The sequence below is a fragment of the Myzus persicae genome, unplaced genomic scaffold (assembly GCF_001856785.1).
Source record: "Myzus persicae strain clone G006 unplaced genomic scaffold, MPER_G0061.0, whole genome shotgun sequence".
Classification (NCBI taxonomy): Eukaryota; Metazoa; Arthropoda; class Insecta; order Hemiptera; family Aphididae; genus Myzus; species Myzus persicae.
The window spans coordinates 440,835-466,420 of NW_019101247.1; the positions used below are offsets into that span (position 1 = coordinate 440,835).

General features: G+C 27.5%; 1 protein-coding gene across 1 annotated transcript; it reads right to left on the bottom strand.

Annotated features, from left to right (window-relative positions):
- Positions 1-64: 64 nt before the first annotated feature.
- On the bottom strand, positions 65-23,679 carry LOC111028376. Its single transcript, XM_022307002.1, is given in 30 exon segments — positions 65-252; positions 1,088-1,244; positions 5,783-5,950; positions 6,022-6,155; positions 6,228-6,395; positions 6,658-6,879; positions 6,976-7,189; positions 7,333-7,520; positions 7,997-8,153; positions 8,337-8,504; positions 8,579-8,706; positions 8,767-8,925; positions 9,062-9,207; positions 9,620-9,659; positions 10,039-10,132; positions 13,761-13,942; positions 15,375-15,531; positions 16,041-16,208; positions 16,283-16,416; positions 16,485-16,652; positions 16,998-17,213; positions 17,310-17,523; positions 17,665-17,849; positions 19,435-19,591; positions 20,051-20,218; positions 20,293-20,423; positions 20,484-20,657; positions 20,753-20,898; positions 21,676-21,721; positions 23,359-23,679. Coding segments are annotated over 30 exon segments (4,623 nt in total). The 5' UTR covers positions 23,405-23,679.
- Between the last annotated feature and the right edge of the window lie 1,907 nt (positions 23,680-25,586).

The window sequence follows — 25,586 nt, forward strand, 5'->3', positions numbered from 1 at the left end:
AATATATAGATTTCTATTATAATTGGAGTACATTATTTTAATAACATTACCATTAAGCATAATCTTATTGAATATAACTATATTTGTTGTACAGTCCACGAATCCATTGAATGTGATGCTTAACGTCAGTGAAAACTGCAATTGAATTATTTGTATTTGGATCCTTGATACTCGCTACTCCAGTTAAATAATACGATTCAGAGTGGAAAAAGCATAAGCCAGCTCCGCTATCTCCCCTACCCACTCCTTGACCTGAAACCAAAATCATTTTAGAAATAACACCTACATTTTTCATAGCTCTGTTATGGGGCAGTGGTTACAATACGGATTTAACTTTTTGATTACAAATCATCTACAAGTACTTTATTACAAGGATATGTGATGTAGAAGGTTAAAGGTTGTATAAGTACTAAATCCATGTGGTAGATGTAGTTTGAACCATATAGTTTAGTGGTGTTTTGTACACATATCCACACTGACCACAGTCCATCAGTGCAATTTGTGATAAAAGTAACTACTAGCCGATAATAAAATGGATTTCAAACCATTATAGTTTATTGTTTTTGGTTATATAATTGCGAATTATAACTATAAGGTGTGATTATCAAATCTCCGATGAATCAATTCATTTTTTTAGTAGTTTAGTTATGAATACTAAAACCAAGCCAGCCACTTACATTCAACAGTTTAATAAATACATGCACCAAAACACATTGTATAAACAATAAACTAAAGTATAATCGTTCGATTATGAAATAAAATCACTATAACAAATTAAATGACATCAGAATGCTTAATCACATAGGCACATCCTTAGTTCTCCATATCATATTACATTAACACACACTAACACATTATGATATTCAGCCTTGTACAGTGTTTTCTTCTGAGGACACAGACAACTGCTCTCGAATATTGAATACCGTATTTGGACGGGTCATCAACCTCACTCTACATACCGTACTTTACGTGTTTCTAATCATTACACTTTCCTAATCTTCTTTATTTTTTTCAACTGCAATAGGTAGGATCCGGGAATCAAAAGTTGATTTTGTTAAAAAATCAATGGTCTTATGGTATATATTACCTGATTCAGAACCGGCACAAAACTTATCAACTGTGACAAATGGTTCAAATCCGTTAGTATACATATTATGGCAAGAACTATGGTCGATATACGGTAAATATGCTTCTAATAAAATAGGACTTGGAATGCCTTTTTCCGTTTTTCCCCAACCAACAATCTGTAAAAGTATAAAACAGCTATAAAGTTCAAAATATTAAAACAAATGTGTCATTTTAATCTAGGTAAGTTGGGAATTTGTAGAATTAATTAAATCAATTCTGACTGATCGAAGTTTTTTAATTTTGAACCTCATTCAAATATAAAATTAGAATAAAGTTTAAGGGTTTAAGCTATTCTAGTTGGTACTTTTGAAAGGTTAATGATGAAAATTCATAATAGTTTCAAAAGCGTTGAGAATAACAAAAAAAAGATACAGAAAATCGGGAATTTTTACTAAAACAAAGTTTTTATGATGTAACTAATAAACTAACAATTATAGATTCTTTAAAACCCCACCTAATGTTTATAATTCGAATTTTTAGTTTATAGTTATTTAACTTTTGTATTTAGGATAATAGTCATTAAAGCTCGTTTTACATAAATATAAAATAAACATAAAATTGGATCTAGTATTGAGGTATTATACTTGGGAAATTTTTACAAATAATTAATGTTAATACAATAATATTAATATATCAATTTTCAATAACTTTTAGCAACCAACTTTCAAAAATTTGCAATCTAAGATTTCATAATCCAAATCGGCATAATAAAACTGGGGGGCTTACTTCACGTAGCCCCCCGACTTTGTCCCATCGATTTCGGACTTATGCCAATATTTAGCAACCTTTTAGCAACTAATTGCAACCTACTTGGAAAAATGTGCAACCTCTTTTTTAACTACCTTTATCGGAACACAAGTCAGGGGTAACTATTATGACGTTTTGTATCCAATCTTAGGACGATCCATTAAAAGATTATTTTATGCATATGTTAGTGTGTAAAGATACGCTTTTTTTACTGAAGATACATGTAAATACTGCCACTGCAGTGAGCAAGTGACGCTGCTAACAAAATTAATTTATACCAACAAAAATACTTTGTTTATTCATTATTATTAGGGCAGATGACTTGTAGCATTACAACAAATGTGTTTCATTCTGAAACAAAGTTGGTTTTAAAATTGAATTTTGTATATAAATGCATAATTCGAGTTTTTGTTTTTAGTGCATATTTCTTCGATTCTATACGTTACGATGCATATTTTCAATAACCTATCATTTTATCATTATTTTTATCGTCGACGTTTTTATTTAATTTGAATATTAATAAACAACCAAAATAATGTTAAATTTAAAATTATTTTAAAATTCGATCATATTAATATGGTTGCTGACTGTTCCCACGCCCATGTTTTTCCTAGAGACAAGTCTCGAGGATTGCCGATTAGATTTATTTCCAAGTAATTAATTTTATTTATGAACAGATAATGTTCACTGCATAAAATATTATCATCAATACTGGCCACGAGGACGTTGGTCGGAGACATCAAAATTTAAATAACCTATATTTACACAAATAATTTTATTTCTCAATGCATATTTTTAATGCATTATAATATGCATAATAGTTTTAAAATGCATATTTTGTACATTTTAGTGCATATTTGGTGATTATTTAGAGAGTCTTCTGCCCTTATTATGTTTGTGAAGATACCCTGCCCCCTCGCCAATGTCATAAAGTCGATTACTTCAATAAAGTATAGGAAAATTAATATAAGTTTTACATGGACAGTACAATTACATAATTAGTAATTATATACATAGTATTTTTATCAATCATCGCTAGCACACTATGCGTTTTGGTGAGTAGAATAAAATGCACCAGGAAGACCTGAGAAACAAATCGCATTGCAAAGATCTGGTTTTATATGGACCAACCAAAAAACATACACTGATCGACTCGAATTATTAAAAACAATATTTAAAAGCTGTGATGACATCACTTACTTAAAAGTGTTAGATGCTAGATGTAATGTATCGTTCGTTGCAATGAAATTATTCGTTAACGCTCCATCCGTTATCAAAAAATTACGGTGTACAACAGGTGGTTGTATTAATAATAATAAAGAGATTGAAAGCCCAACGATAATCTTAAGATGTAAAGACTTTAAAAATCTCCAGAAATTATTCGACAATTACACCATGGAACAAATGAATGAATGCTGTTATTGTGATAAGTCGTTATCATCAAAAAGAACTTCAAAGAACCCCCTTTTAATTGAGACTGCTATTTTCACTGAAAATCAAAATATTCCACTTTCGACATTTCCAACTCAATTAGCAGCTAATGATGTCAAGTGTGTATACAATTTCTAATATAATTATAATGGATCTCCTGATATTCAATATTCTTCTAATTAATGGCCACACAAATATTTCATTTCGTCTTCTCAATGTATATCATGTGATCACTATTTGCTTCAAATGTATAATAAAAATACATGTACAATATTGGACAATATTTAGCTATTTAAAATGAAAATAAAAACTAATATTTTCTCTTTGTTTTGATTTCTAGAGTTATTCAAAAACTATAAATTTTTCAATCTTAAATTTTAACGTATCATTAGAGTATATTCACAGATTTAATTTTCAGATATAGGTTGTATGGTGTAGTTGGGTATCATTCTGAACACTACATATCACATATACGGAGATCAGATAACCACTCGGAAACACATAATGACCTCGAAAAGAAAATTAAGATATCTAAATCAAAAAGCTTAAACATAAGTCAACATATAGCCGTGTACATACAAATTTAATTTGACAAATATTTTTATTTGTATATAAATCTAATGTTAGATTTTTTTTAAGTTAAAAGATATTTCACAGTATACCCATTCAATTTAATTTAATTTTTGAAATATGTACAGTGAAATTGTTTGTTTTTAATTAAAAAAAATATTTTTATAAACGATCAATCAAACAGTACAAAATTACAAAATCGATCGTGGATCAATTTTTTTTATAACATTTATATTTAACGAAAACTATAGACTAACGTAATACTATAATATGTAAAAATGTAAAAAAAAAAATTATGGTCCTCAAACTTTAAACTTTAAAGACAACCCTTCGGAGTTCATAATTAAATTTATTGAAGATTTAAAAAATTAATTAAATGGTCAAAAAGCGAAACTAATCAAAACTAATACCTCAAAAACGTAATACATAAATTTTAAGTTTGTACAATATGTAATACTTATTATTATGCCGCTCTACACGATCTATGTTGAAAACACATGGAACAGACTTTAAAGTCGTAATAATAGACATTTAAAAAAGTTTAAAGTTAATAACTATTTTAATCTTCTGACTCAGTTAAGTTAAAACTTATATAGAAACTTTAAATTAACTTAATATTTAATTTAGGTTAAGTTTTAATTACTATAATTATTTTTTAAACCTATAAGTAGGAATAAGACTAAAAATAATAGAAAATACTTCCTTCTACAGTATTCATCAAGAATATTTTTATTATTTTTTTTCTTTAATCTTCGACAACTGAGACCATTAGCTGTAGGTTGAGGTACTGTAGGGTTTTAGAACACGTGTGGTTGTTTGGCAGAATTTCTAGTGGGCATCCGTAGGTATCTGCCATGCCCGTATTCTTATTATATTTGCTATTTAATGATAAATTAATCAACGAAAATTGAATTTGATTAAAAATAATTCATTGGTTATTATGTTTATATCAATACAAATCAGTTAAGTTAAAAATTAACTAAGAAATATTTAAAATATAAAAATGAAGTTGAAAAGTTAAAATTAACTTAAGTTTCGATAGAAAACATTATAGTCACCCACTCACCCATGACTTGTATCCCGATAAAAGTATTTAAAAAAGAGGAAAATATTGTTGGTGGGGTCAAAAAGCATACAAATTTAATACAAGACTCTTGATAAATTAACACAATAGCAGTTGAAGAATTTTAAGAATACAAAGGCATAATTTTTCGTTATGAGCATTTTAAAATTACAATTTTGACAAAATATATCAAGTTGAAAATAGAAAATGACATTGTAGTTAAAAATGTATAAAATGTTCAATTTGGAAATTTAAAACAAGGTTCCACTTAAACAGTTATTCCGTAAATACAAAATCTAAAAAAAATTATGAATACAGTAATTTTTTACTAACATTTTAAGTTCAAATTTGGATAAGATTCCATATTAACATACAGAATACCGTTTACCATATTGTTGTAAATCGGTTCCAATCAACTAGATTCTGCATTATTATTTTTAATAATTTTAAAGCGTCACTGATAATTTAAGAATAATATTAATTGAACTTACCGGCTACCATATTAATAATAAGTAATAACAACATAAAATATCCTAAACAGACACACCGTCTCAGCTCAGAATCGTTTTTCTCATACAATCATAATCTATATGTTTGAGTTTATATTTAAAACCAACTATTACAGTGATCCAATTGTAACTCAATTTACAGCAGATCGGTATTCACTTTCCTACCTTCAGTCATGTAGTCTTGTAACACGACAATATTTAAGCTTCATTAAGCAGTATCACGGTATTTGCTCTTTACAACCGAAAGGTCTAATGATTGGTAGTATATATAAATGAGTAATAATTGTAAAAAAATCTCACTTTTAATAATTATTAAATAATGTCAAGAACCAACCTTTCCTTGATTTCCATTGACTTCATTGTATTTACTATTCCAATCTATACAAACAGGCGACACACCATTACTAAAAGAAACTCTGCTTTTTAACACAATAATAGCTAAATCTTCAGCATGAAACCCAGTGGGTCCATAATAACTTTCTTTCAGGTGAATAATGTCCACCTAAAAAAATTGTTTTTCTTATTATTATTCTTCTTTATATTAATTTGAATCATTAATAAGTAATAACTTACATTTATTATTTGAGTAAAGTCATTGTCAATTATTGTTAAATTTCTATCATATTTTCCAACAGAAATTTTGTATCGATCGTCGCTTATTGATAATTTCTTAGATAACACTCCTTGTTGCCAAAAACAATGAGCAGCTAAAAATGATATTTAATTTTTTTAATTTTTTTTATTCATTCTTTTTTGAAGTCGTTACACCAAAATTTTACCAGAAACGACTAAATTTGGAGCAATAATAGATCCTCCACATATAATGTCATAATCGGACATATTTTTATTTAATTTATATATTCCAACATTCCAAGGTGCCGTTCCAACAAGTGCTATCTCTCCATTGTTGATCAATACTTCATTTTTGATATATACTTTACCGCAATCTAAACAAATATTTAAACATATTATATATATATTATACATATATAAATGATAATAATTAATAACTAATAATATCTATAAATTATATACATAATGATATTGGTTTAAAAATTTACATAAAACGACTTTACATAACCAAATATTATTTGTCATTCATTATTTTTAAAACAAAAGTATTTGGTTACAGTCCAATTAAATGAATTTATAAATATATATTTATTCATAAATTGGAGACTTATTTTATGTGAAAAAAATTTCAATTACATGGATTGCATCTATATAGCTGAAGCTGAGTATTCCATGTCCCATTAGACTGACAATGTAATTCATGGGGAGTATCTTCTTGTCCATTCGGAGCAATATATGTTGGCTTACATGATGGCGTTGCTATTGTATTGGGTATCGATAAATTTGAACAGTTTGCATACTTACCATTAAGCGTGCATTTAATATCTAAGCTATCTGATAGTAGAGGTGGACACATTTCTATAAATATAAATAAATTATAATCAACATAACTATACTTTTATAATTGACAAATAATTAACTATTACGTCATTTGAATTTAAAAAAAAAACTTACTGAAACACAATTTCTCAGAATTCGATACCCATTTTCCTCTTCCCTGACAAAACCTAAAACCATTGGGATAAGCCTTATAATATCCAACTGCACAATTCTCAATAACAATTAGATGATGATTTATTAATGCACCGTGAGGTAAAGTCTCATTAGAACCTTCATAAGAATACACGACTCCTTCGACAATTGGTAAAACGCACGAATTCTCTATTACCTGTCAAAATCGTATAGGTTAAAAATAAAATATCTTTCTGAAATACAATAAATTTGGAGCAGAAGTTGTCATTAAATGAAACCAAGCCAATATAATAAATTAAAAATTAAAATGTGTAGCACTAAAGAAATATATTTACTTACATAATTGTTTAAAAGTCCACGAATCCATTTAACATGTTGTTTAATATCTGTCAAACCTATGACTGTATTTTTATTGTATTTTTTATCCAAAACACTGAGTACCCCAGTTAAAAAATAAGAATTTGAGTGCAAAAAACTTATACCCGATCCGCTATTTCCATGACCTACACGGTATGCTAATTCTGAAACTAGAGATATTTTATACATCAAACATATAATAAGGACATAACTATTGTTAGTCATGGAGTCCATAAGTAAAAAATCCTATGACAATATTACCATAATATATAAAAAATACATATATAAACTTTTGGTGAATATTTCATGTATTTAATATTTATGGTTATTCGATTTTACGTTATTGTAAAAGAAACCATATGGATATTGATAAAAACTGGCTTTGCATAAAACTCCGTTAACTCCAGCTTTTGTTTTCTGATTTTTTAATTTTTCCAATTATTAAGAAAAGCACTGGAATATTTTACTTTTGAAACCAAAAGAACTAACTGTATCCAATATTTTATCAAGAGCATCCATAATAGTTGAAAATTGAAGCATTTTTACTGCTCCAAAATAATATGTAAAGAGCCATAACAAATACTAGAATCACTCTAAAATCAATGCTTTCATTGATATGATCATAATCTAAATTTGTATTACTTACCCAATTTAGAACCGGCACAAATCTTATCAAAAGTCAAATAACGATCCAATCCACTTATATTATTTCTTTGACAAGTACTATGGTCGATGAATGGAAATAATTTTTCTAATAAAACAGGACTTTGTGTGCCATTTTCTGTGTCTTCCCACACAAGAATCTGTTATAGAATGAAACTCTTATAAAATGTATAATTATAATAAACGAATAATATTAATATCTGGTCATGTAAGTATCGATAACGATATCGGTTATATTCGTAAATTAAGTCTGACTACTAAAGTCAAATAATATCTTATGCATTTAATAAGACTACAAATGACTTATTTAAACACAAAGTTACCTTTCCTTGAGCTCCATTCTGTACCTCATGTTTACTATTCCAATCGATACAAACGGGTGAAACGCCATTAATAAACGAAACTTTGTATGATAACACAAGAAGAGAGATATCTTCAGCGAAGTTTCCATCAAGTCCATTATAACCTTCAGGCATATAAATCATTTCAACCTACACAATTGTTATAGTTTATATTATACATATCATACAATCTTTTTGTAGGCTATGAATTATTAATAACTTGCATCGATTATTTGAGTTAAGTTGTCTATAATTTCAAAATGTCTATAGTATTTTCCTATAGCAACTTTGACTGAGCCATCGTTTATTGATATTGTCTTGGATTGTCCTTTCTTCCAAAAAACATGAGCAACTGAAAATTATATTTATTTTATTTTGTTTTCTTTCTTAAACACATGTTACAAGGATTTACTTGAAATCACTACATTTGGAGCAATAAGTGATCCTAAACACGATAAGTAATAACTAGAATCATCTAATTTATATATTAGAACATTCCAAGGTGCTGTTTCAATCGTTGCTTTATCTTCTCTGGATGTTACTTGGTTTTTTTTATTTACTTTACCACATTCTAAAACAATTATAGATGATGTCAATTTAGAAGTTCCGCATTTATATTAATATGCGTAATTCTCTAATGTATAAGTTATTCCACAAACATATATAAGTAATTTAATTAATGTCATATAGTTATTATGTAGTTGTACCCATGGACATATTTGGTCCATACTGGTATCGAGCACACAACTCTTTGGTCTCGTCTGAACCATCTGAACAATCCTTACGACCATCACACACCCACGACAATTTGATACACAGTCCATTTGAACAATAAAAATTATCTTCGGCTTTTCTATAATTTTGTTTGAAAATACAAAAAATTATTAATTATTAATATTAATTATACAACTATCAGAAAATATAAAATATAATCGAATATAAAGATTCTATATACAAATTAAACGGAAGAACCAGACATATGTGTGAAATTCAACATTTATAATATGATATTATTACTTATTTGCCAATTAAACATGTTTGAATTTTAGATTCTGAGCGGAAAGAGATGAAAATGCATGATAATGTAGGCTACTCTAGGTTTTATGCGTACAGGATTTCTATAAAAATGTACTGAATGCTATTATTAAATATTTTTCTTATATAGTTAATGGTGCTTATTGATACTTAAGGGCTCTAAGTTCCCAAGCATCACTATTTTTACTACTCATTATAACATAATGTATATTTATAAGAGAGTTACCAACGTTGAGCAAGAATCTTCATTTTCGCACAAAATTCCGGATCCTGAAAAAATGAATTCTTACATTTAATATATAAGCAATGTTTGTAATTTAAAATGATTATGTATTGTACTGCATTTTCAGTTTTGAATTCAATAACGTCATATTTTTAAATTTAATATTTTTCAACCTTATAGTATTACATCAGCCAGTGAATATAAAAAGTAAATCACACGTTTCATTCGTTTCAATCGCAAGCTACTTACTACTTACTATTTGAATTTCAATCCAGTAACGTATTCCTACATTGTATGACATTGACGTAAATATACATATATTAAATTTAATATTTATATATAATACTATTAATAAAGTACTAATACAATGTCATTAAAACATTATTTTATATTTATTATTATATAGTTAACACTGACATTACTTACCATAAAATAAACATGAACATATTAACCAGGAATACGTCACTTGCATTGCCAATGGGGAGCTGAGATTAATGTAAATATATTGAAAAATCTAAACAATAAATGTTTATTCATAAGTTATATCCAATTAATAATATTATATCCTAACCAATAGTTTAACACAAATTGACAAACATAGATATAGTGAAATATAGGTATTATGTGTATATACTATTATAATATATTAGCATACAATACAAAACTATGGAGAATTTAGTAATTTTTATTTTTTAACATTTTGATAACACTAAGTAAGAGATGATAATACCAATAGGACTTTACAACACCTGACACATTATGCCGTATCATTTTACTACTGACTGAGGATACTAGTGTGTAGTCGTTGTTGATAAACGATCACATGATAAGCTGAAGGACGAACTACGTAGATATATGTTCATGAAAAAATGAGTTAATCACAAACTTGTTTCAAAATTGATTCTATTGGTCCTACAACTTCGTCTAATACAACTAAAGGTTTTTCGACCTACCTATACTAAATGTGTGCAAGACTGGTTATTCAAATTGTGTTTGTACAAAATACATACTCATAAACACAATCTAAAGTATTTATATTTAAATTTAATTAAATAACTATATATTGTTTGTTCATTGTATTATATTATATTTTGTATACCAGTTGTGGCAAACCTTTTTAGGGTCAAGTGCCAAAATTTAAAAACAAAATTTTTAAAATATAATTGTGTGCACCTCCCCCTCCAAAAAAGGCATTTTTAATGAAAAGATAAAAAAAGATAAGCAATAATTACTGTACACATTTTATTAACGTTAACTTTTATTTAACGAATAACAGACAAAATATTTTGAAAATGTCAAGAAAAATATTTTATAAGTTTTGATGTGACATTGAAATTTGGTCAACTCGCCAATTCTGGCACGTGTGTCATAGTTTCACTTCTCTTGTAGAAATAATACTAATCATAAATTGCAATAAACAAAATCAGTTATATTAGGTATATTGTTCATTTGATAAGGCGAATATTAAATATCGTTATACAGTTACTCTAGAAATGGAATATAAATTGATTCCAATTGTTTTATCTATAGAATTTAATGTAAATTATAGAAGAATTTTCATGAGTTATTTTTACTACTATCTATTTAATATCCTTTCATTGATAAAGTAAAATTGGGTAGATACGCTCGTACCGAAGTCTTGGCGGTTTACATCACGGATTAATTTTTTATATTTATATCTTATAAAATAATATATACCTTTAATCCCAAAGACCGTTCTTTTTTTTTGTGTCGATTATTAGGTCAGTATTTTTAATATAATTTTTTATTCAACAATCCACCGTCGAAAGTATCACTGATCAACGAGCATCAATTTCCCCTTTAACTTACAGTTGATATGACTGCCATCAGATACGCTATCATGTTGTATCGTGTAGTATAGAGTTCGTGTATACATATATTTAAAAACAATTTAAAACATTTAAATTGCATCAATTAAAATAAATGACCAACTAATTTTTAACTAATTTTATCTCAACGTTGATAAATGTTTCTAGTACATGTCTCAAATGATATTGTATTTTTTTAACACTTTTCTTAAGTTTGGTTTCACGTCTGTCTGTGATCAAATCTTGCGCGCTCGATTTGAGGCACTTTTTGAAGATGAAAAATTCTGAAAATTGGTATAGACCTTGGTCTTGGATGACAATACAATAATCCGTTGTCATTTTGGGACATGGACCAAAAAAAAAAAAAAAAAACGGGCAAGACATTCTGTAACGTTGACGCTTTGGATGAAATCGACAGAATGAGACAACATCGTCCCAATATCTCAGAAGCAATTGTAAATGACGGACAATAAATTATAAGTACTGTCAAATAACAAAATATATAATACACATAATGGTCTCATAATGAAATTGTTAATATAAAAAAATTTCAATTGGTTGTGGCAAACAAAATAAATGTCTTGTCATTTCACGACCACATAAACTTATTTATTTATAAATAAATCATAATCACCAGTAGTTTGATTCTTTTTGTTTCACAAACATATTTCTTAAACGTTTAATAAAAATATTTACTTTCAACTAAAAAGTAGAAAATAAAAAATAAAAAAAAAAATTTTAAAAACACACTTTTCCATAAAAACATTTAAAAAAAAATTTTAAAAATTGCACTAAAAAGACAAAAATAATTCTCTGTACTTAAAAATAATGAAAAATTTATTGATGAAAAATTTAAAAGTGTGTGGTGCATCATACAAAACATTAAAAGCCGAGCTAAGTCTCACATACACTTCTTTGTTCAATCCTGTTTATAAGATAGTGACTGGCAGTATATGTCAAGTATAAGAGCAAAATAATGAAAAATTTACTGATGAAAAATTTAAAAGCCAAGGAAATAAGTCTCACATACACTTCTTTGTTCAATCATGTTTATAAGATAGTGACTGGGAATATATGTCAAGTGTATGAGCACCACACACTTTTAAATTTTTCATCAATACATTTTTCATTATTTTTAAGTACAGAGAATTATTTTTGTCTTTTTAGTGCAATTTTTAAAATTTTTTTTTAAATGTTTTTATGGAAAAGTGTGTTTTTTTTATTTTTTTTTTTATTTTTTCTATTACGTTGCAATATTTTAACAATTGGGTAGTACAGTATTCATATTATCAGACGGCGTAAAAGATAGACTATTTAGCTACGCCCGTGGTTTGGGTTACTACAGCAGTATGCCATTGATCTATATTAATACTGTAAAATTCAAAATATAATATTATTAGAAAGAGTTCAGACTACCAAATGTTTCTGGGCGAGTTTCTTGCAATATTAGCCAGCGAGACCTAACAAATGAAATTACTTTTGTTTAAATTTGGACATATTAATAAATCGTTTAATTTATATCGTAAACCAAAAACGATTCTGAGCGAACACGCTTTATTCTGATCACTTAGAATACGTAGTATATTTTATGATATTATTGCTGTTAAATTAATTAATTTTATTAAATTAATAATACAATAAGTTCAAATTGTCATTGTGTAATATAATATAATAATTTACATTAAAAGTTTTAAATACCCACGAATAATATTTATAATTTACAAAAAATAACTAAAATCTGTATTCCTTTTAAATTTGTAATGCTTAAATATAAATGTTGAACATTTTATAAATGTAGTAGTTTTCACATTTTTATGATTTTAATGATTTCTGTCAACATTTGTAATTAAAATGTCTATAAATAGCTCAAAGAATGTATGTACATTAATTGTTAATAAATATAATTAAAATACATATTATAATCTTCCTCGAACGAGTAAGTTGTAAAGCAAAAGTTTTCATTCACAAAACCATGTCAATACAATAACTAAACAACGTAATTGATACAAATGAATAATAAAACAAATAGTTTTTTCAAATAATATAAACAGTACTTAGTAATAATTACGAAATAAATTAATGAACAATCCAAATTTGGAATATGCTAAAAACTGTTCAAATTTAATATGTGTCGATTAAATATAATATAATGCTTAGGTGCTATCTGTGTTTTATAATATTTGTATTATGTTTAATTTAAATGCAATTATATGAGCTGTAAAAATTGATACACACAAATGAAAACCTATTTACCCAAATAATTATTAAAATTACAGTTAGAATAGATTTTATGGCATTACTAAAATCCTATTGGACTTAAATATGTTTATTATAGAGTCCACGAATCCATGGTATGTGGTGCTTAACTTCTGTAAATACTGCGATTGAATTATTTGAATCTGAATCTTTGATACTCACTATTCCGGTTAGGTAATAAGAATTAGAGTGTAAAAAGCATAAGCCTGCGCCGCTATCTCCCTTACCCACTCCTTGTCCTGAAACTAAATATGTTTTTTACATTAGACACATAATATTAATGATTGAAAATGTTCTCTCGTGAAAAATAATTTCACTACATTTTATGACGTTATTGAACCAAAATTGTTGTAAGATGCAGAACATAACTCCGATTTCTTATGACTTGAGTTTTTGCGATTTTGAACTTGGAATTCGACATGAATTGGATAAATATAATATACATTTTTCGGAATTATGTTCTGACTACGTGGTCGGCTGTATTGGTACGACAGACTTAGCTCGCAATGAACAAAGTTCCAGTGACTTCCGAGTTCTGCTCAGCGAGTATCCGATGGGCGCCTGCCTAGTGTGCAACTATTATTGTCCATCAATGCCTAGAGTCCGCACCCGGATCCGATCATTCGGTGGCGTCGATGTCGTTGAATTTTATACAAATCTATATTCGAATTTATTATTTGGTGGCTCATCTGATGTGTTGATATTTTTTTGTTTTTCAAGACCCTTCGTCATTATATTATTTTTTTTTTAATCAGAATTTTTGATAAAATAGTAGTGTTTTTAACTGATTCAAATTATTATGGTTTAAAAAAATTTAGGTACTGCTAGAATTTGTCTAGGTTATCTTTCAGTTGTTAATTTGTCCGACTCTCCCACATTGTGCATTTGACATTTACATTCTTTAATAGATTATATTGATATCAAATTTTTACGTAAATGGCTCCTTATTTTTAATTATTGAGTTACTAGATACCTACCTACTTCATAATATATAAATATAATTGTAAATATTACCTATTATGTAATATATAACAATAACATTTAAGACATTTCTTTTGATATTAAAGTATTAAACCTTCGTCTCCCTTTAACATAATTCTCTTTTGGAAAAAACCCCTCAATATCAACACTCAACTTCTCCCACTTAACAATAATAATACAATCCACTCATTAATAAAAGTAAAATTCAATGAAATTATAAACACATCTTCATGAATACAAATAAGTGTGTACCGATAGATTCAAAAACACGAGTGGGCCGTCTGCTACACAACAAATACTTAATTCACACTATATAAATATTCCACCCTCGAGGCTTGCATAATCATTGCCGAATTTCAAGCCATCAAAGTAACAAAATACAAATCAATACAATGACCACCAACAAAATACTAGTAATCAGCACTCCTTGAGTTCTTCTTAGTTCATTGTTCTCGAATCACCGCTTTTTATTTACACTGACTCTTTCTCCTTCCAACTTTATGGATAGACTTGTAGAAATATATTTTGTATTCTTATGCCTACTAGTTTAAAATGTGATTCAATAATTTAATTTAAAAAAATCTTCATATTGAAAAGAATTTGATATTCAACTTAAGTTAAGTTCATCAAAACAAATTTAAAAACCATTGATTGAATATCAATCGTATAAGCACGATTGAATACCTATTTTATTACCTGATGTAGAACCGGCACAAAACTTATCAATAGTCACAAATGGTTCAAATCCGTTTGTGTACATATTCCGGCAAGAACTATGGTCGATGTATGGTAAAGATGCTTCTAATAAAATAGGACTTGAAATGCCTTTTTCCGTTTTTCCCCAACCGACAATCTGTAAAAGTAGAAACAGTTGTATTATATACAGTTATAATTAATTTATCATATTCATCACTCTTTATATGATTGTTGGGAATGAGTATGAATATTAGTATCATAAAAAACAGTAAATCATAATTTGCCAAATGTAAGCAATAAATGTTGAATTGTATTTAAATTGGGTTTTCATCAGTAATATTAAATTTTATTAAATAATAAATTAATCTAAGTTTGGAAAATCAAAGTATTTTTTAATGTTCAAATTCGATAAAATATGAAATAAGAATAATATTTATTTGGTTTTACAAGTCTAATTTCAAGATTTTATTTTATGGTTATGTTTATGTATGGACATTTGAAAATATTTATGCAGCTTGAGCAAGTATGATCAGCAGACAGCAAGTACGTTTGTATTTATTGTATTTGTTCTTTAAAAAGAAATTATCAATGGCCGATAATATAAGGTACTGTAATTAATTTTAAATAAATCTCACTTTTAATAATTAAATAATGTCAAGAACCAACCTTTCCTTGATTTCCATTGACTTCATTGTATTTACTATTCCAATCGATGCAAACAGGTGCCACACCATTACTAAAAGAAACTCTGTTTGGTAACACAATAATAGCTATATCTTCAGCATGAAATCCAGTGGGTCCATAATAACCATCATTTAGGTAAATCATTTCTACCTGCACAATTATTTTACTTTATATTAAGCATATAATACACATTATTAGAAGACTTTCCACGATCAGTAACTTGCATTGATTATTTGAGTAAAGTCGTTGTCAACTACTGTAATATTTCTATCATATTTTCCAACAGCGATTTTGTAAAGACCGTCGTTTATTGATATTCTCTTAGATAACATACTTTTTTCCCAAAAACAATGAGCAGCTAAAAACAATATTTACTTAATTTTCATTCTTTCTTAAATTGATTGTGGTTGTAAAAAAAGATTTTACCTGAAACTACTAAATTTGGAGCAATAATAGAACCTCCACAAATCAAATCATAATTCGAATTTTCTTTATTCAACCGATATATTCCAACATTCCACGGAGCTGTTCCAATACGTGCTTTTTCGCCATTTTCGATCAATACTTGGTTTTTGGCGTACACTTTACCGCAATCTAAAATAATACTTGAATATTTACATATATCACCATTACCGATCAATACATGGTATATTATATATACTCTATCACTTAATAAAATAATATTTGAATATAAATATTAAATATGCATGATAATAATTCATAAGTAATAATATCTATAGAATAGAATAGACATAATGATGACAGTTTGAAAATGTGCGTCAATAGTATATGCCTAACCAATGATTATTAAACTTATTCTTCATTAATTGTATTATATAACAAATAAAACAATTTGGATAAAGTAAAAGTTAAGTAAATTAGAAGAATATAAATAAATAATTAGAGACTTATTTTTGTAAAACAAAAAAATACAATTACACGGATTGCAACTGTATAGCTGTTTATTCCACGTTCCATTAGACTGACAAAGTAAATCAAGTGGAGTCTCTTCTTGTCCATTTGGTGCAGAATATGATGGCTTACATGATAATTTTGCTATTGTATCGGGTATCGATAGATTTGAGCAATTGGCATACTTTACATTTAAAGTACATTTAATATCTAAACTATCTGATTCTAGAGATGGACACATTTCTAAAAACGGAAATAAATTATTATCAAACTACAGATAGGTACATAATATTTAAAGAATGTATGACTACGACATACGAATTACTATGTATTACTTACTGAAACACAATTTCTCAGAATTCGATAACCATTTTCCATTTTCCCGACAAAACCTAAAACCATTGGAATAAGCCTTATGATATCCAACTGCACAATTCTCAATAATATTAAGATGATGATTAATTAATGTTCCGTGAGATATCTTTTCATTAGAACCTTCATAAGAATATACAACTCCTTCGGCTTTTGGTAAAATGCATAGTTTTCCTGTGATCTATCAAAACCTTAATTGTTAAAGCTTTATATTTATTCTAAGATATGTAAGATTTTAAGCAGAAATTGTCATTAACAAAACCAAAACAATACAATAATTAAACATTTTTATTGATATCAGCAATGTGGTGTATTTACGTACATGCTTGTTTAACAGTCCGCGAATCCATTGAACATGGTGCTCAATGTCTGTAAAAACAGTAATTGAATCGTTCGTAGTTGAATCTTTTATAGCTAGGCAAGCTATTCCAGTTAGATAATACGAATTGTAGTGCATAAATGTCAATCCCGCTCCGCTAAATGCTACACCTACTCCTTTCCCTGAAACTAAAGATATTTTGTATACATAAGACAAATGAAATATATTTATTTTATTGTTTGGTGCAGGTGGGAAATTCTTTTATTTAATTACAAATTAACTCCATTCGGCAATTTAGACTATTGTAAGAAATAACAGAATCAACAACTTATTAGCTAAAAACACTTGTACATAATAATGTACATAAAACGATTAGAGTGATTGTAGGTCATTATTAGCTAAGGACATCATTCATGTTATAATGTTCTCGGAGAAGTTGGAATGATTGTTTAACTGGAAATCAAAAGGACTACGGGAGTCCATATAATGTTACCGGTGATATGAATAAAAAGTCGGAGTATCAAACTGTCCTTCAATTAGCCTGTAGGTAAAAAAACACAACATTTTATGCGGTGTTATTATAATGGTTCTAGATCGAGTTACTCACTATTAGTTCCGCAATTACGAGGTGGGTTGGTAATACATAGGTGATAACCTGCAAGACTGTGAATCCGGAACTGGACATTATTTTTAAAATCAATGTGAGACATTGGGGCAATACAAGGTGTGTGACAAAATTAAACAGCTGCTTGCTTAGGAGGAAGGGGGGCTAATGGAATGTTTGGATAGTCCCCGATTTTCAGCAATAAGTGGTCAGAATACAGATTTACATTATTAAATACTGAATTTAATGAATATTTGATTTAAATTATGTGTTATATTTAACAGTGCGTGTAGTTGAATTAGAATTTTTGGAACTGTTAAGTTCTTAATACATTTCCAATGGGGGTTAAAATAGAAATATTGCCTTACGTTTTATGATTAAAAGTTTGTATTTTAAGTATTGTTTAACTTTACCACAGAAAATTAATTATTAAAACCTTGAAAGGTTATAAGTTTAATTGATTTTTTTTAAACAAATTTACATAGGTATAATTTATTTCTTACTTGTTGAAACATTAAATTATGAATTCACACTGAATCGTTTATATAAGTTTATAAAATATATTTCTAAAAATCTATGAAATAAATAAGACATAGTTAATTAGGTTCAATTCAAACCTATAACCATCCAAGGTTAAAACGTAGGGCAATTTATTGGGTCATTGTAAAATATGTGATTAATTTGAATTCAAAAAACTATTCAGCTATTCAGAACGAAGCTCAGTGTGTGTATGTGTATCAGCCAAGGATATTGAACATTACATATATTTATATTACTATTAGTAATAATAGGTAGATATAATTAATTTTTAAAAAACACATGTAATATTCATATCTATTATCCTAAAGATTTTGTTTGAATATTTGGGTTACAGTATGAAATATAAACTACTTACAAGTCTTAGGCTCTTGAACATTTAATTCATTTTACATTGATTTTATACCATTCAATTATAATTCAAAATATACTTTACAGAAAACCATAATATGACACTAAATGTACAACATAGACCACTTTTTTTGACCCTCAAAGTACAAACTAAAGTATAATATTACTCATATAACTATAAGTTAAAAACTTATGCTTTTTGACAGACAAAAAAAAAGCGATGACACGATGTAAAATCATCACTATTTAATCACTCTAATCCAAATCTAAATTTGTATTACCCAATTGAGATCCGGCACAAAACTTATCAACAGTCACAAATTGTTCAAATCCGTTTGTATACTTTTTTCGACAAGTTTCTTGGTCGATATATGGTAGTGATGTTTCTAATAAAACAGGACTTAATGTGCCTTTTTCCGTTTTTCCCCAACCAACAATCTGCAGTAAAGTATAAAATATTATTTAACAGATTATGTACAATCATAATATTATCATATAATATTTATGTCTTTTTATTTAATTATTTATACATTGTTGGTAATAAGTTCAATTAGTTCAATAAAGTCTGGCTTATCAAGTTTTTAATTTTAAAAATCGATCGAATAAGAAATAATAATAGTGTTTAGTAGTTTCACAAAAGTATTTTATTCTAGGTGCCGGTGTAAGACTTCTGTACAATCACGACGACTTAAAATGTTGGCCCATTCCGTCTAAATTGTTACGGGAAAATTGTTTCTATTGCAGAACTCAAATCTAAAAGTAATTTTAAGTTGGTTTTTTCAATTAGTAAGTTATTCTAAGAATCTTTGTGACGTGAATGAACTAAAGGCCTAGTTTGTCACAACTCCCCGGTTTATCCAAAGTAACACAACTACAAACCATAGACAGCAAATATACCTTTCCTTGAGCTCCATTCTGTACATGATATTTACGATTCCAATCGATACAAACAGGTGCAACATAATTGCTCATAGAAATTGTACTTGCTAATACAATGACAGCTATATCATCAACATGAAAACCGTTAGATCCGATATAACCTTCTTTCATGTAAATATGTTCCACCTTTATAAACGTTTTAATTTATATTTTTTGTATCATACCAATTATTTAATATCTCTAAATTATTAATAACTCACATTCATTATTTGGGTAAAGTCATTGTCAATTATTGTGAAATTTCTATCATATTTTCCAACAGCAATTTTGTATAGATTATCGTTTAATATGCTTTTGGATAACATACCTTTTTGCCAAAAACAATGAGCCGCTAAAAATATAATTTAATTAATTTTTATTCTTTCTTAAATACATTGAACAAGGCTTTTACCGGAGATGACTAAATTTGGAGCAATAATTGATCCCCCACATTTCAAGTCATAATTTTCGGAATTTTCTTCATTTAATTTATATATTCCAACATTCCAAGGTGCTGTTCCAGCCATTGCTTCTTGATTATCTTTTTCGGATATGATCTGGTTTTTAATACGTACTTTACCACAACCTAAAACAATATTATAGCTCTATATTTTGATGAAAAAGCGTCATCTTGGAAAACACATATTTAATATTAAATTTCATGTAGCTATTATTGTTTACCCATAGTAATATTTTTTCCATATTCGTATCGAGCACACAACGCTTTGGTCTCGTCCGAACCATCTAAACAATCTTTGCGACCATCACAAACCCACGACCATTCGATACACAGTCCATTTGAACAATAAAACTTATCATCGTTGTCTCTATAATTTTATTCAAATGTCAAACAAAGTATTATTATTTTATACTTAATACGATTTTAAGCAAATATGATTCATATTATATCAATAATAATCGAATTTTAAAAGTTGATATACATATATTCAACTGTACAATCATAAGTTGTGCCAAATCTAACGTTAATATAATATATAATATATAATAACCTTATTATTAATCTATCATCAGCCAGAAGTATAGTGTAAAATTCGCATGGAAAACGATTGACTGCTACAGGTACTATCGTTTTAAATAAATCAGACAGTGAACAATAAATTTTAGGTGATATGACAATAATAAGTCGCAAGTCTAAAAAATGTTTATAATTTAAAAACTATTGATATAAAAATAAAACAGATTTAAGATAATTATAATAATTAATTCGATTGTATAATTTTGCATAATATGAGATGTCCTATTCGGAGTAAAGTTTAATATTAGTAACAAAAAAATGAGAGTATATTAAATAATGTTAGTTTTTTACATAACAAAAAAGTGAAAATCAAAATTGTTTGATCCTCCTAACCTAGGAGTGGCTTTGTTACATCTTACATGATTTTTTTAAAGTATATTATCACACCTTGGGGGAATTTAGAGAGTTAGGGCATATTATGTAGCCAGTATTAATAATAAATAATAAAATATAGATCGTATTTGTTAAATGCTGATTATTAAGACTGAAGGCCTGGAACCTAATCCCAACAAACACTGTTTATGACACTTATAACAAGATAATATGTATTTATACAATAGTTACCAACATTGAACAAGAATCATCACCATCTCCTTCACACAAAATCCCGGATCCTGAAATAATGAATTATTATGCATTAAATACGTTAACAATATTTAAAGGATAACCTATTAATATTATTATTTATTGTAACTTATTTGCAGTTTTGGATTCAATAATATCATACCTATATGAGGTAATATACTGTAATATTATATTATATGTATCATGCATTTGTGAGTAATATGTGCGGTGGCAGTCTTCCATTTAATAATAGTGGATGAGGGAACAAAAGCTTTGAAGAATAAAGTGTTTAAAAGTAACCACAATCAGAGTTCACTCGCAAACTATTTTAATTACAATTTTAGTCTGGTGACAATCGCTTTCTTATATTATTTTACATAATTATTATATTATATTATTATGAGAACAAATTATTAACATTTGTTTTGTTTAAATCTATCAAAAAAATATATTAATGAGTGGTTGTTTTATATTTAGAATTTTTATTATGTCAGTTTATGATAAATTTATACTAGTGTATATTTGTATATACATGGTATATAGGTTGCATACCGATCATTATGTTAGAACTTAATAAATATATAAATAAGTATTCGTTTTTATTATGGCAATTATTTCTCAGTACCCATATATTATACAATCGTATTGTATTATTTCAAAATTATAAATATAGATAATAGGTAGTAAAACGTCTTATGAACCATTCTACCTGGTGTCTTTTAAAGACATCTATTTGGAAAATGGCCTACCTTGCCACCACTTCCTCAATCATGACAATAGAAGTCAGCGAATCTGATGAGACTTTGATATATTCAACTTTTTGTTTTATATGAACAGACAGTGTTGTATTCAGTAAAAAAACATGTCTATGTCTTAATTTAATAAATAAACTAAAAAAAATTTTTTTATCGGGTACCTAATTTTTTTTTACCCTTATTTATACTTTGACGCACCAACAATTTGTTTTGTTATTTCACATAAAAGAATTTATTAGTAATTATGTCATAAGAAGTGATCGTATGTATTACTTTTAATAACAAAATTGTTATATTAAACTTTAATTAAAGAGATTATGCGAAATGCCAAAATATCATCTCCGAAATTATATTTTGGTATACAGTAGATTCATAATAAATCGAAGTTGAAGAAGGATAACAATTCTTTTCGAGATACCTATAACTATTTGAGTGTTATGAGAATTTCTAGAAGGATAAAAAAAAATTGTGTTGTCAAGTTTTTGGAGTTTTTGAGGTTCGAGCTATCGCCACTTGGCTGTAATTGATTTCTTAAAATATTAATATTAATTATTATATAAATTAATTACGCACATTGATCTATTACCTTAATTAAAAAATTTAATCTGAGAAAATTAAAAACTGTATTTGTATAAGTAGTTATTTTTATTTTTATAAATCGGGTTGTAATTCAATTTTGTTTTATCAGTATAACTATACGACAGATTATTGTTTTCGATAAATATCCGGTTATATATTTTATTGTAATATTGTAATATAGTAATAAAGTATTTAAAGCTCTTTAATGTACATGAATTTATTTACTATATTGTTAGCCTTAGCATCTATTGAATATTTTAATATAATAAATATTATACTAAATACTAACATAATATCATTAAAATTTATGAATTTCGATTTATTATTGTATTGTTAACAGCGATATTACGTACCAAAAAATAAACATGAATATATTAACCAAGTATACGTTGCCTTCATTGTCAACGATGAGCTGAGATTAAATCGAATATATTTAAAAAATAAAAACAATGAATGTTTATACAATATACATTTTATCAAATTAAAGTCACTATACACTGCACAATATTTTATAATACATTTTTGAACATAAAAATAATCCAAAATATTTTATGCTGATACTACCAATACTGGCAATATCTGTAGAGAATGTATAAATGTTTACAGCACTAGAGTTCTTTACACTTTATATCGGATCTTCTGAAAATTTGAACCACTATTGTATGATGCTGATAATTTGTAGTCGGTTTGGTATTATACATATACATCTTACTATATGAGATCAGATGAATAGATGATCGAAGGTCATACTACGTAGAAGGCGGCAATGAAAAAATGTTGAGTTACTAACTTGTTTTGAAATTTATTTTAAAGATTCTACCACTGCGTCAATACATCTTATGAGTTTTCGACGTTATAAGCACATTATGTACGATTATGTATAATAAAAATTGTTCATTGTTTGATTATATCTTGTAACTATTATGGACTGTGCAATCATATAAGGTAGTCCTAAATGGTAATAAGTCGTTTCTATAGAACATTTAGAATCAATTTAAATTCCATTATGCAGTTACACATTAAATACGTATCAAACACAAAATACAATATTAATTGTAAATTCTAACAGATTATAGATCAATTCTATTCATTTATCGTGTATTATTATATCGTGGGTAAAGAATAATTGGGTAGAGACGTACCAATAAAGCTTATCACTTGGTGGTTAGCGTCACGGGTAATAATAGATAAATAAGTTTAACATTTTGTCATTCTTTGTTCATAAAATAATATTATATTATATTACATTTCGTATTCATGCTTTTAATTTTGTACTTAAGGGTACGCCAGTGCATTTAATTTCTCTTTCTGACCCACTCTCAACATCGCAAATCTTACGTTTACAATAATGGTTGTAATCATAATATTTTTATCAAATAAGAGTGGAATGATCTCTTATACAATTTAAAGGTAAGATTATTATCTAGGGCATCTTATAGAATTTTTTATCAAATTTTAATTTTAAACCGAGTTATGAGCATGTTAAGATAGATTTACCTACAAACAATTTACAATTTTAAGATAACCGGCGTTATTCGTTGCTCGGGAACACTAATGATATTCAGGATTTTAATATTAAAAATAAACACATATATGTATACTGATCCAAATAATTGTCAATACATACAAATGTATTATTACTTACGAACAAAGCTTACCAAAAGTGGGCCACTCTTGGAGTTGAGGTGTGCTTGATGGTAATCTGCCGTTCTGTAACACATTGGTATTTGGCCGCATGTAATATATATGTATTATGTATATATAATATGTACCTATTGTAAATGTTACATGACGTTTGACAGATGTTTCTTGTACCAATCTCAAATGTTATTATTTTGTTCCGATAGATATATTTCCATATTCTTAAAATTCGGTACTATGACGTATTCATACCACACGGCGTAATAAATAGACAATAGTTGTCTACGCCAATGCTTTGGGTTATTTTTCAGTACATCATATTATTTACTAAGAATACTGTAGAGTGTAGAGTAAGATAATATTATGGTTAAAAATTGGTGTGTCAAGTTATTCCTTATCCTGCACTGACAACTTCACCTGTGAAAAATTAAATCCCTGATTATTTACTTCTACTTAACTCGGTTTCACTTAAACTGCATTGCTTCTTAACCATGTTGTTTGATTGTTTTTATCACAAAGAAAGTACGAATTTAAAACTATATGTCTATATCCAATCGTTATAACTCTTTACCGTGTAATAAAATAGGTATCTGTGAAATCTCTGTCAAAATCGGTTCATCCATTTCAAAGCCATTCCCAGAGAAGCAGATAGACAGCCATAATATGTATCTGTGTAAGTTTCATGAAATATCACATTTAATCTTGTATTTTGGGCACCCACATCATAGGTATATAAAATGTTCAGTTCTTATAATTTGTGATACGAATGAAATAAAATCATCGTAAGTTGACAAAAGCGGTTATGAACGAACACAAACCTTTTGTATTACCCTAAGTATGTTGTATTATTGATATTAAAGAAATTAATTTTACAGTTGATAATACAGTAAGCTGAAATAATTCTTCTCAAAAACATTACATTTGAAAATTTCGTTGTGTG